The sequence below is a fragment of the Cydia pomonella genome, chromosome 19, assembly GCF_033807575.1.
Source record: "Cydia pomonella isolate Wapato2018A chromosome 19, ilCydPomo1, whole genome shotgun sequence".
NCBI lineage: Eukaryota > Metazoa > Arthropoda > Insecta > Lepidoptera > Tortricidae > Cydia > Cydia pomonella.
Window position 1 is genome coordinate 2,022,298 of NC_084721.1, and position 12,686 is coordinate 2,034,983.

The 12,686-nt window shown below is 40.0% G+C and overlaps 1 protein-coding gene across 1 annotated transcript in view; it reads right to left on the reverse strand.

Moving 5' to 3' along the window:
* Window positions 1-337: 337 nt before the first annotated feature.
* Window positions 338-12,686, reverse strand: part of LOC133528581 (transcription termination factor 2) — a 43,986-nt gene continuing 31,637 nt past the window's right edge. The window contains exons 18-20 of the mRNA XM_061866018.1: window positions 9,991-10,154; window positions 9,232-9,389; window positions 338-2,557 (exon numbers count right to left, since the gene is read on the reverse strand). Coding sequence (XP_061722002.1) covers window positions 2,401-2,557; window positions 9,232-9,389; window positions 9,991-10,154 — 479 coding nt within the window. The 3' untranslated portion in view covers window positions 338-2,400. The remainder of the gene's footprint in view (window positions 2,558-9,231; window positions 9,390-9,990; window positions 10,155-12,686) is intronic.

Genomic DNA, 12,686 nt, shown 5'->3' on the forward strand with positions numbered 1-12,686 from the left:
TCACGTAGGCTTTGTTTGGTAAGCGTTAGGTGGGAAAATATATAGCTTTATCCAACATGATTTTGATTGAAATATTAAAGTAATATTACAAAAAAGTTTGTGGAAAATTTGAAACCTAGTTCTATTTTCTTAACTATTTGAACGCTTTATGTGCTTATGCTAATGGGAGCTACTGTAACATTACTCGAAAGGTTACTTTGACAGCGTCCGCCATAACACCTATAAGTATCCTTGGCGCTGTGGGCACGACTAGTAACGACGACTTTAGGTGTTCTTGGCGTTCAGAAGGTTAAATCCTGTTCAATAAAATATTAATTTCTTAAGAGAAAAAAAACAGTTTCATTACATTATTATTTATTTTAAAATATACTGTCTCTTATAAGAAAGAAGATAACATTAAAATCATTTATATATTTAAAGTTTAATCTAAGACATGTCAAGTAAAATTATAAAATTATTAACTCTTTCACCGCCAACTCCAACTCAAGTTCACCGATGTTGCCACCCACCTGCCAGCAACTGCATACGAAGTTGAAAGAATACGACAAAACCAAAGAGAATTTGAAATTGAGGTGGATTTTCAAAGTAAACTTTGTAGCCATACTCAATTTACTGTCATCTTTCGACACATGATTACAACTTTTTGAGCGATGCCACCATACCTTTGGCATAGTAGATGGCGCCACTTTTTGATATTTAACAAACTTAACACATATCAATGAAATAATGGATCAAACTCAAATGGCGATGGCGTTCTAAAAGATTTAATCATGTGTCGAAAGATGGCAGTAAATTAATTGTAGCTACTAAGTTTATTTTGACAATCCACCTCTAATCACAAATTTTCTTTGATAAAACTTACGTGGCGTGGGGGTGCCACATCGCTTTATTTCCTTGGCGGCGAAAAGGTAAACCATTATTTATCACGATTTATATATTAGCCAGTGTGAAAAGTAACAAAACAGTGGCTTAAAATTATTTCAGAATTACAAAGAAGTTAGACCAAGCTAAGTTGGCAACGATTTTTATAACTCAGCCTGTGATAGTGTAAGCATCATAATTTCATACAATTTTGACGTTTAAAATAAAACTTGCACTGTCTGGGATGTCAAAATCGCTGCCAACTTACCTTGGTCTATCTACACGGCAATGACTACATTCCTACATTTCTCTATAGAATTCAAAAAAATTTGTATCAAACAAAGTATTCACAAAAGCTAAACACTAACATTAATTACCAAAAATTCCTATCAAATGAATCCCAGGAGAGGAACCAAACCCTGCCCTAACAATTGGCTACAAAATTATATTTTATTTTCTGACAAAATATATGTGTACATTAGCCGCCGTTAGGCCGGTTGTAGACGTCCGGTGTTTTCGCCGGACAATTGTCCGGGTTCGGCGACGATGTCTTGTTTTCTTGGATATACAAAACTGGACGTAGTCGCGCAACACGGTCCGATTTCCCGCGGAAACGGGTTATTCCCACTAGTTACCACCCAAGTTGTTAACTACTCGGATAATTTTTCCAACCTTTTATTACCACTGGTAACTACCGGGGAAAAAAATCCCAGACGTTACCATCAAACCAAGTTGGTGGTAACTAGCGGGATTTTTTTTGTCAGTCGTTACCACTGGTAAAAGGTGGGAAAAAAAAACCCAGTAGTTACCACTGGTAACTAGTGGGAATGACCCGCGAAAACACTGTACGTCTCCAACCGGCCCTACTGGTTCATCCGGCGTCTTGTGACTTACCTAAAAGCGGACTACGTATTACCAGTACATCAACCACGAAATCTTTATTTGTGACGTTCACTAAGGTCAAAGTTGCTTGAGATCCTTTACAATGAGCTTTCTCAATAATTTATGACATAAGTACTATTTTCTGGCACAATATGTTTATCAAGGCCAAAAGCACTTGGAATCCTCGTTGAGCTTATGGGCGTAGTCAGCCAGTGAACTAGGGGGGGGGGGAATTGATATCACCGGAGGCCTGGGGGGAGCAGACCCCCCCCTTCCTCCCCCCGCTCTGACTGTACCTGCTTACGCCCATGGTTGAGCTGATGCCCTTTACACGTTGACGTTACTGTTGCTCCATATTAAACAGCACCTTGAAGTCTTGGATGCAGAGCTTTGTTGGTGCTGGTGAGCACGTCGGCATCTCCAGCTTACATTGTCGACGTGATGATTTATGTGGAAGTATTTGTGTATCAACGCCTCCATTCGTTAAGAGGTCGATGGGGTATGTCCAGGAGCACTGGAGCTCGATATTACTGTTGTCCCATGTTGAAGAGCACCTACAGGTCCTCGATATTGAGCTTGGAGGCGCTGGGGAGCACGTTGGCATCTCCAGCTTACATAGGTTCGATGGGGTATGTTCAGGAGCACTGAAACTCGATATTACTGTTGTCCCATGTTGAAGAGCACCTTGAGGTCCTCGATACTGAGCTTGGAGGCGCTGGTGTGCCTGGCGCCGGTGAGCACGTTGGCCGCCATCTCTAATTTGGCATCTTGGAGCTTTCGGATGCTCTGCTCCACTGTGTCCACGCACATGAATCTGGCAACAAGAGAAATGCATGTGAAAAAACAAATTTAGACTGGTATAGGGACCGTGCGCGTTGGAGGGTCTGCCATCTTGTGGTCTGAATCGGAACCATAAACATGTACATTTACACGTCACGTGTTTTCTTGTGCATAGTAGGTTCTGCCATCTTGTGGGCTACATCGGAACAATAAACATCACATTTACGCCTCGCGTCAAAAATCTGACGGCTCCTGTGCTGCCTCCTACAGTTCATGCACGCTCCCTATTTACGCTGGATCCAAAGGGCCTAAGGCCGGTTTCGGGGCGAAAATGATCTTATCAAGCACGATTACTAGGTACTATTGTCCTCAAAATTCATTCAAAGACGGATTTAAAATCTCATGCTGACTTCTGCGGAATTTTTACTTATTTTGATCATTCGGAATTCGTTCATTTTCAAACTAGACCGGTCAACGAAATGTCAAATCTTAGGTAGATTTGACATATCGTCAACCAACCTGCTCTGATCGAAACGGTTTCCGATTGAAAGTAATTATACCTAATAATTTCTGTAACCTCGGGAAGAACATAGTTATTGCAAAATCTGCAAACAATGTTGTTTACACTTTCAGTACCGCATTTCACTAGCCAAGGCCCTTTATCGCGTCGCTTGCGCCAAATTTCTACTTCTCTGGTGAATATTTTCAACATGCAGTTCAAAAACGTAGTAAAGTAACAAGTGTGTTTGGTACATGCGACCTTTTGGAACGGAGAGGCGATGTTGGCAGTGTGGTTCATTATAGCGTTAGTTACATGGATAAAGAAAAAATAGATGATGCGGGAGATAAGTTTGCTCGTGTGCCAGAATTTAGAATAAAGAAGCTATTGTTCACACTTAGTACACTAAAGAGTAATAAAAAGTGGTCACGTTGTACAAGAATTCTATGTATACGCGACGTTTTGATCGGCCTTGGATATTGAGAAACTAGAAACTATGTAGCGGCTTAGTGTGTACTAATCTAGCTGTGGACGAAGTCGCACCTCCGAGGCCCTTTCTGTGTGTATACCTAGGGCAATAAAAAGGGTTGGCTTCCACCTGAAAGTACTTTTCTGTTTTCGGGGCGGAAAGCATCAACTTTCGGCCCACAGCGTTAAACGAAGATGCCGCTTTCCGGCTCCGTCGAACAGAAAAATAGTATATACACTTCAGCCAGTAAATAAGAAAACCTTTATTACTTTACTGCCTTTAGGTATGTAATATACTATTTTATGTAGCAGTCACATAAACTACTATTAAAGCATTTTTACAGGAGTTCCAGAAATTCAGCTTTCAGAATTAGATTAATAGACTTTATTCCATTTAATTCTAAATACCACTCTACGGGCTCTACAGCCCCACTATAATATTTAATTCCATGTGAGCATGTTACATACAGCATACATATCAAATGTCTCCGATGTAACTTCTTTGTCCGCACCGGATGTCCACGTCACAGCGCCAACGTGTTTTTCCGACAGGACATTCCAAAACGACGGTCATTAGGAAGACATCACACATTCGCTTTATCAGATTTTATACGATTTAAAGTGCACTGAATATAAGTCAGATTGTAGGAAGGTTGTAGAGGGCAGCACAGGACCTCGGTTAGTGTTGGTTAAGACTCAACTCCTTAGAGTCCTCGCTTTAAGACTCGACTCATTAATTAAATCGAAATTAACTTGCCAAGTCAAATGTGGGTTAATACCAATTCCTCATCCTTCACAATGACACTTGTTTGCACATGCCTTACATTACTAGTGACATAGGTATTTAAATCTGATGACAACGAAATATTGTGATAACATGGAGTTGATCTTATGATGAAGACAGGAGGTTGCCATGGGAACTCTGCGATATAACAACGCAAACTAATTGTGTTTGGGGTTATTAGTTGCCTATGGAAAGAAAAGTACAGTCAACGATAAAAGTTTGTACCAAAACTGGTTTTTACCGAAAAGTTATTTAAACTTCATTAGAATCTGACTGCTACTTGTAACAAAACTTACAAACTCTCACACAATGGGAAACTATTTACAAGGACAAGGGTCCAAATATCGTAGCTTTTGACAGGTACATGCGCTCTTCTTCCTCCAACTCACATCCGAGATATATCCATGGAAATATCTGTATGTATACTGTACATGTTTGTTCTATGGTTGTTTCTGTGTTATCTCCGAAATATAAAATATATAACCCGATCGTATTCAATGCCAAAGTCAGCCGTGAGAGGTTGATTGACAGCGCGCAAATTACTGGAGCGCCCACGCGCCGCCGCGAATGCGTGTTCGTTGAACTCGCCGGAAATGAGCGATCGTCGGCATAAATCTGCGTAATGTCACTACCTAAATATCAATTTGAGCAATCAAACTGTAATCTTGGTATTAAAATACAAGTAAATAAATATTATTAGGTTAGATTTTCACGGATTTTTAAAATTTCCTGTATTTGTTCATTATATTTAATGACTATGTTGTATTAAGGTTCCTCCTCCCACAAAATACCGTAACATTAAGTTATTCAGAAGCATTTTTCATATTAAATATGACTCTTCCTGAGCTAAAAAATATATATAACAATCTACAAGACATGAGCAATGATATGGTTTTGCTGGAAATCTTTTTTCATTTTAATAGTTGAAGAAAAAAAATCTTGATGTCACCCCTTATTTCTTTCAGTTATATCCTTATTACTACTGCAACTTTTATCGAAAATATAAGAAACTTTTCACTGAAATATAGTAATTTTTCTGATAATATAGTAGATTGTTAACAAAGGGATGAAAGGCACTCATTTCTGTCCAAGTAGTTTGGTGCTTAAGAGTCCGACACAAAAATGGTGTCTTTCACCCGAGTTAAACACTCTACTTTTCATTTCGAATACGAGGAAAGTAAAATACATGTGTATTAAAAAATAAATAAACATTACATGGGATATCTTACACACCTTTTTAATGGAAAAAATTAACTATAGCACAGAAACATATCACTTCCTGCACACTTTACAGAACAACAATATTAAGCTAATGGGAAAGCGACAGACGCAGCCATGGATTGATGACCTATGTAATGATGAGCTAATGCGTCGAAGATAATTTCCGATATAACTTTCTCATTTAATACATTAAATTTGGCAAAGGTGCGCGTGGGCTCCACAAGGAGCTCGGGAAACGATTAAGGGAGGCAACAGGAGACCCTCGTGCAGGCAGCTTTCTCGCGCAAAGACTCGCTATTGCGATACAGCGCGGGAATGCTGCCTGTGTGATAGGCACTCTGCCAAAAGGCCAAGGTTAGTTATTTTACTTTTTGAGTTAGGTTTAGTTATATTAGTTTATTTTATAAGTAGTTATAATTCTTGTAACTTACATTTAATTTGTATATACATTATTTATTAATAAAGGATTATCACACTTTCTCATCGTCTTATTACTAGACATAAGACTCAGTCAAAGCCAACCCTGGTGCTCATATAACAAAGTTCACATTCCAATGTAATATTTAAATAACCGGCCAAGAGCATGTCGGGCCACGCTCAGTGTAGGGTTCCGTAGTTACTCTTCCGTCACAATAAGCTAAATTGGAGCTTAAAGTATAGTAAATTGTTAACCAAGGGATGAAACGGTACCTTTCACCCGAGTTAAACAAATAGGCAAATTTGCATAATCAGTACCTAATTAAAGTACCTAAGTCTTTTTACTATGAAGGGGAAACTTTTTGCGATAACTCAAAAACAGCTAAACTGATCATGTCCGCTATAGTTTTCATTTAATGTCTTTCTTAAGCTCTACTTCCACGATTTTTTTCATATTTTTTGGACCTATGGTTCAAAAGTTAGAGGGGGGGGACACATTTTTTTTTCTTTCGGAGCGATTATCTCCGAATATATTCACTTTATCAAAAAATGTTTCTTGAAAACCCCTATTAGTTTTGAAAGACCTTTCCAACGATACCCCACACTCTAGGGTTGAAGAGAAAAAAAAATTTCACCCCCACTTTACGTGTAGGGGAGGTACCCTAAAAAAAAAAAATTTTTAGATTTTATTGTTCGACTTTGTCGGCTTTATTTATTTATATATCCATGCCAAATTTCAGCTTTATAGCACTAATGACCACGGAGCAAAGCCTCGGACAGACAGACAGACAGACAGACAGACGGACATGGCGAAACTATAAGGGTTCCGTTTTATGCCATTTGGCTACGGAACCCTAAAAACGGTTAACGTTTTTCATTAAGGGGCTGTCAGAGTCAACACCCAATTCGGTGAAACTGTCTGACTTAAGCAGTTTTCTAAAGAATAGTACATTACGATACAAGTGCGAAAAATAGGAAATTCGAAACGAGTGGCGATAAATTAAAACACGACCGAAGGGAGTGTTTTGAATCGACATGAGTTGCGAATTGCCTATTCGCACATGTATCGTACAACGTTTTACAGTACATATGGCCCTTTAAATGTTCGACACAGTAACGTAATATGCTAATTTTCTAACTAGTGCGGTAAAGTAGCACCATATGTACTGTAAAAACTATTTGTTTTAGTAAAGCAAAAAAATATATGTTAATATTTATTATATAACAAAGACCGTGGCCGTACTCGACGAAATCGGCTTAATAGAAAATAATTGCAAAGATTGGTCTTAAATAAATAAATTCACCATTAAACGGTTCTATGTTTATTTTTTGGACTTATGAGTCTTCAATTAAAATCACAATTTCAAAACAATCATACCTATAGATCGAAGGTTCAAGAAAACGCGTGTATAACTCGTAATATAATGTTTATTAAAGGTTACATTTGACAAATCTGAGCGTCATCGTGGATGACACGACACCGTTAACGAGTTATATTATACAAATAATCCACATTTTTTTATTTCAATAGTTTTCTCATTTATTCACTTGCCCAGGCTCAGTGATAGTGCTATCTCTAACTCCGATAAAAATAGATATTGCGCGCGTTTTGGGTATGGACATCCTCTTAAGGTACAACCCACGCATCGTCTCGGGAAATTCGTCAGCGATCGCTGCATTTTCGCGGCGTGTATAAGTGTTATTTTTATGTGGTGAGACATTATTCCACTGACAAACTTGCGTGTTTTACAAGGAAATGGAAATGAGTGGTTAAGATGAAAAATTGTTCATAATGAGACGCCTAACATTTAATTTTGGTCTGTTAATTTCTTCCCTATAGGAGGTTCTTGCAATGTTGACGCACGATAACATATTTATACTTTCGGTGATGTAGATTTCGAAAATGATGACGATATCTATGTTAGATTACATTTCAATCACGAATTATACGAAAAAAAATGTATAAGTACTCAACTGCATGTCATCTTGTGGCTAAACATGTATTGCTACTCAACAAGAATGTACTTACCATCTTATGTATACCATGTTTATCGCAATAAAGTATTTCATTCATTGATTCAAAGATTGATTCAGACTATACGAGAACTTGCAAGTGACTTTAGTTTCGTTAGAAGTGAGTTTCGTTGAATGAGTTACCTCAACCGAACTAGCACGACAGTATCTCGCCTACCAGTCTCTTTTTGATTGTAAATATAGTTAGAAAAAGCCGGGTAGTCTATCTCGCCCCTCCTGTGCTAGGCTTATATTAGCCTATAATTAAAAAAAACTCGCATCATCTAAGGGTTTTTCTCAACATTTTAACCGGTTTACTTAGGGAGCCTGGGGTTTGTTCGTCAACCTGATTTTGGCATTAATTTTTACGAAAACCCAGAGGGGATACTAAGCCATATTTATACGGTTCCAGTGCGGGTCCAGCAGTAACAGTAATAGTTACCTGTAGACGTGCACGGGCCGGGTCTGCCCGACGCGATATATTCTGTTCTGCGCCTGCTCCTCCAGCTGCGGGGTCCAGTGCGGGTCCAGCAGTAACAGTAATAGTTACCTGTAGACGTGCACGGGCCGGGTCTGCCCGACGCGATATATTCTGTCCTGCGCCTGCTCCTCCAGCTGCGGGTTCCAGTGCGGGTCCAGCAGTAACAGTAATAGTTACCTGTAGACGTGCACGGGCCGGGTCTGCCCGACGCGATATATTCTGTCCTGCGCCTGCTCCTCCAGCTGCGGGTTCCAGTGCGGGTCCAGCAGTAACAGTAATAGTTACCTGTAGACGTGCACGGGCCGGGTCTGCCCGACGCGATATATTCTGTCCTGCGCCTGCTCCTCCAGCTGCGGGTTCCAGTGCGGGTCCAGCAGTAACAGTAATAGTTACCTGTAGACGTGCACGGGCCGGGTCTGCCCGACGCGATATATTCTGTCCTGCGCCTGCTCCTCCAGCTGCGGGTTCCAGTGCGGGTCCAGCAGTAACAGTAATAGTTACCTGTAGACGTGCACGGGCCGGGTCTGCCCGACGCGATATATTCTGTCCTGCGCCTGCTCCTCCAGCTGCGGGTTCCAGTGCGGGTCCAGCAGTAACAGTAATAGTTACCTGTAGACGTGCACGGGCCGGGTCTGCCCGACGCGATATATTCTGTCCTGCGCCTGCTCCTCCAGCTGCGGGTTCCAGTGCGGGTCCAGCAGTAACAGTAATAGTTACCTGTAGACGTGCACGGGCCGGGTCTGCCCGACGCGATATATTCTGTCCTGCGCCTGCTCCTCCAGCTGCGGGTTCCAGTGCGGGTCCAGCAGTAACAGTAATAGTTACCTGTAGACGTGCACGGGCCGGGTCTGCCCGACGCGATATATTCTGTCCTGCGCCTGCTCCTCCAGCTGCGGGTTCCAGTGCGGGTCCAGCAGTAACAGATGTGAGGCTCCGCACAAATTGAGACCGACGCCACCGGCGCATAGGGAGAGGAGCATTATCTGTAGAAACAGAACGGTGTAGTTCGTAAAGATAGGTCTTTTTTCTTTACTTTCCGCCGCCATTGACTAGATATAGTCAGTACATTTCGTGCCCCACACTTGATATGTTATACGGGTTATTCACGTGCAATTTGTGGCTTGGCGTTGATTACACTTTATTACGGCGGCGGCGGTTAAGAGCTTGCCATTTAGGGTAAATATGTTACCCCATTAACAGTAAGTCGGACTTCTTGCAATTAATGTATTTTATTATTAAGTTAAACCTTTTCGTGAGTTTAGCAGCCTCTGACTAATGCGGAGTATAGTATGGAAGGTGGATGTAAGGAATGAAATCTCCATGTACCAAAAGGTGTCATCAAAAAACCTTAAATAGGTGGCGCTACAATACCTAGAATACTTGAAGAAAAAACAAATCATAGACAGCGCACTTTACTCCGTCAATAACGCCTAGGTTCTTAGCTACTCTAGCGCTACTCTGGAGAGATTTGGAACTATTATTTATAGCTGACAGCTGGACACTTTTGCAACAGTTCTACCATAAGAGATTTGACTTGTTTTAATTCCACACTCCACAGAGTATAGAAACCCTCTCGTGCCGTACCCGGACGTCGGACTTGGGGTCGTTGAGCGCGGCGACGAGCGCGGCGCGCGCGGGCACGGGCACGGCGCCGCTCAGCGTCACGCTGCGCACGCGCTCCCGCTTCAGCTCGGCCTCCACGAGGCTTAGCACCGACGTCCACTGGGACACTACTACTGCTTTTTCACCTAGAAATATAATAGTATTTTTTCTACTCCCGTACTTTTATTTGTCATTTGAAGGGTCGTGCACACATCTTTAAAACCCTACCTTATAGTTGTCAAGACGAGTCTTTAGTCTATTCCCCAAAAATGCATTTTTGCATACACGCAGTAACTTTTCGGCACTTTTCGATACTTCGTGTAATGACGACTTAAAAAATATTGTATGAAATACATTGTTGCCAACCTTATTTTAAATGTCATCTCTGACAAAAAAGTGCGCCATAGACAATTTTTTTTAATTTCATTCATTCGTTTTCCCGCCCGTACCCTCCATTCTTTGCTACTTCTTGAATGTGGTTATTGTGGTTGTCGAATAAAAACTTAAGTTTTGTATTAAGAAACAGTGTGTCTTTCAAATTAAAATGGATGAAAACGAAAACCTAGTATTTGTCTACGCCTGAAGAAATATCAGTGATGGCCCAAGAAGTCACTAAAAATTTGCTGCCTATAAAATCGCGATAGATGACATGAAAAATATTTGTTAAATTTACAATTTTATTTCAAAATAAGTGCTTGGTCGTAGAAAAAGTATTGTACGCAACGTTGTTTAACTGAGGCAAAAATACTCGTGGCGTCTTTATCAACAATTTTCGGCTTCGCCACAAATTGTTACTCACGCCACTCGCCTTTTTTGACCTCTCTTAAACAACGGTTGCATTACAATGTATTTCGTACAATATTCTTTAAGTGGTCATTACACGAAGTATCTAAAAGTGCCAAAAAGATACTGCGTGTATGCAAAAATGCGTTTTTGGGGAATATACTAAAGACTTGTCTTGACAACTATAAGGTAGGGGTTTAAAGATGTGTGCACGACCCTTTAAATGACAAATAAAAGTACGGGAGTAGAAAAAAGTAATATTACAATTGTGTGAAAAAAATTGAGACAGATATTAATACAATAATGTGAGAAACATGGAAAGAAATAACTTTAGCATCTAGTGCATACAAAGCTGTATATGACGGTTATAATTCTTATAATATTCAACTATATTGACAACTTTTAAAGTTCAAATTTAATCAAATGTATGTATAAACACTCTATTGTATATGTCGCAGTCGGATTGTATAATCCGCTGTATTACATTATGGCTAGCCGTTATCAAAAACAGGGCCGTATTGAAATGCGGCGGTCCAACGATTAGCCGGATTGAATGCGGCTGAATGAAAATCCGTCGGAATGTATTCGGCGCCAAACGTTCTTCAACACGGCTAGCCGTAATGTAATACAGCGAGTCATTTCTTTACTGAGCCGGCTCTTTGACAGTTTTTAGGTATTTTAGGTCCCATTTGTAACACTCACGGCGCTGCCTGACATAACATTTTTTTACTAAGTATATAGTAACTATGATAATTCTTGATTGGCAAGGAATATCGTTAGTAGAAATCTCTTAGCATTTTCTTATTAAAATTGATTCTGATTTAAACATTGTTTCATTTTGTAAGTATGGCCACTCTACAATCTAAATGGTAGGACGATGCGATGCGGCTAAACGTGGGCCGCCTTATTGTCGAACGTATCACAATGACAATCTGGCTAACCGTTGAACCGTCGCATTTCAAAACGGCCCTATTTTTGATAACGGCTAGCCGTAATCTAATACGACGGATTATACAATCCGACTGTGACATATATATAAATAATAATAATAATAAACAAAAGCCGTTTATTTCTTGCAAACTAAGACTATACATTTTCACATACCTAAAACACTAAATCTATATTATGATTAACACTTAACTATTTATTTTGAGACTAGAAGAACCCCTTCACAGGTGAAGGCCTCCAAGGCATGTAAGCTATATATAACACTGCTTAAAACACAATAAAAAAATATGAAACGCGCGCCTGAAGGCCGCGTAAAATACTTCTATTCGTAATATACTCTGTATTTTCCGCCATTTGTGCATTTTCTAAAAAATAATTATATTTAAGGGGCTACCAGACCAAATTGGCTGTTTTTACGTCGCTATAGTATGCGTTAAACGTTAATTGTTCTTAAATTAGGTTTACAGATTCAAAAAAAAACATGCCGTATCAGAAGTAAATAATTTTTCCGTCAACCCTTTTCTCAAGTTATAATCTGTATAAACTCCCTTATTATACAACGTTTAGACATGAAACTTTAACCAATAGTGAATAATGATGTAAATCATCATTATTTCAATTAAATCGATTTTTGAATGATATAAATAGTTTTCGAAAAACCGTACTATTCAAGTTCGTGCGTCACCCCGTCGCGCCGCTCGGCCGTCGGACGGGGACCTGTGTCACCCGACGCGACGCGCGCAATTATTCTCTGTGAATTGATCGTCCGATTTTGACTTTTGAGAGTTTTGAGTGATAGGACACTGTCTATTGAAGTTTACAGCGAGTGAGTTTTAAGTCAGCGAACAGACGCAATAATTTGTTGAAATTTTCAGATGTATTTTTGTTGCCGCTATAACAACAAATACAAAAAATACGGAACCCTCGGTGGGCGAGTCCGACTCGCA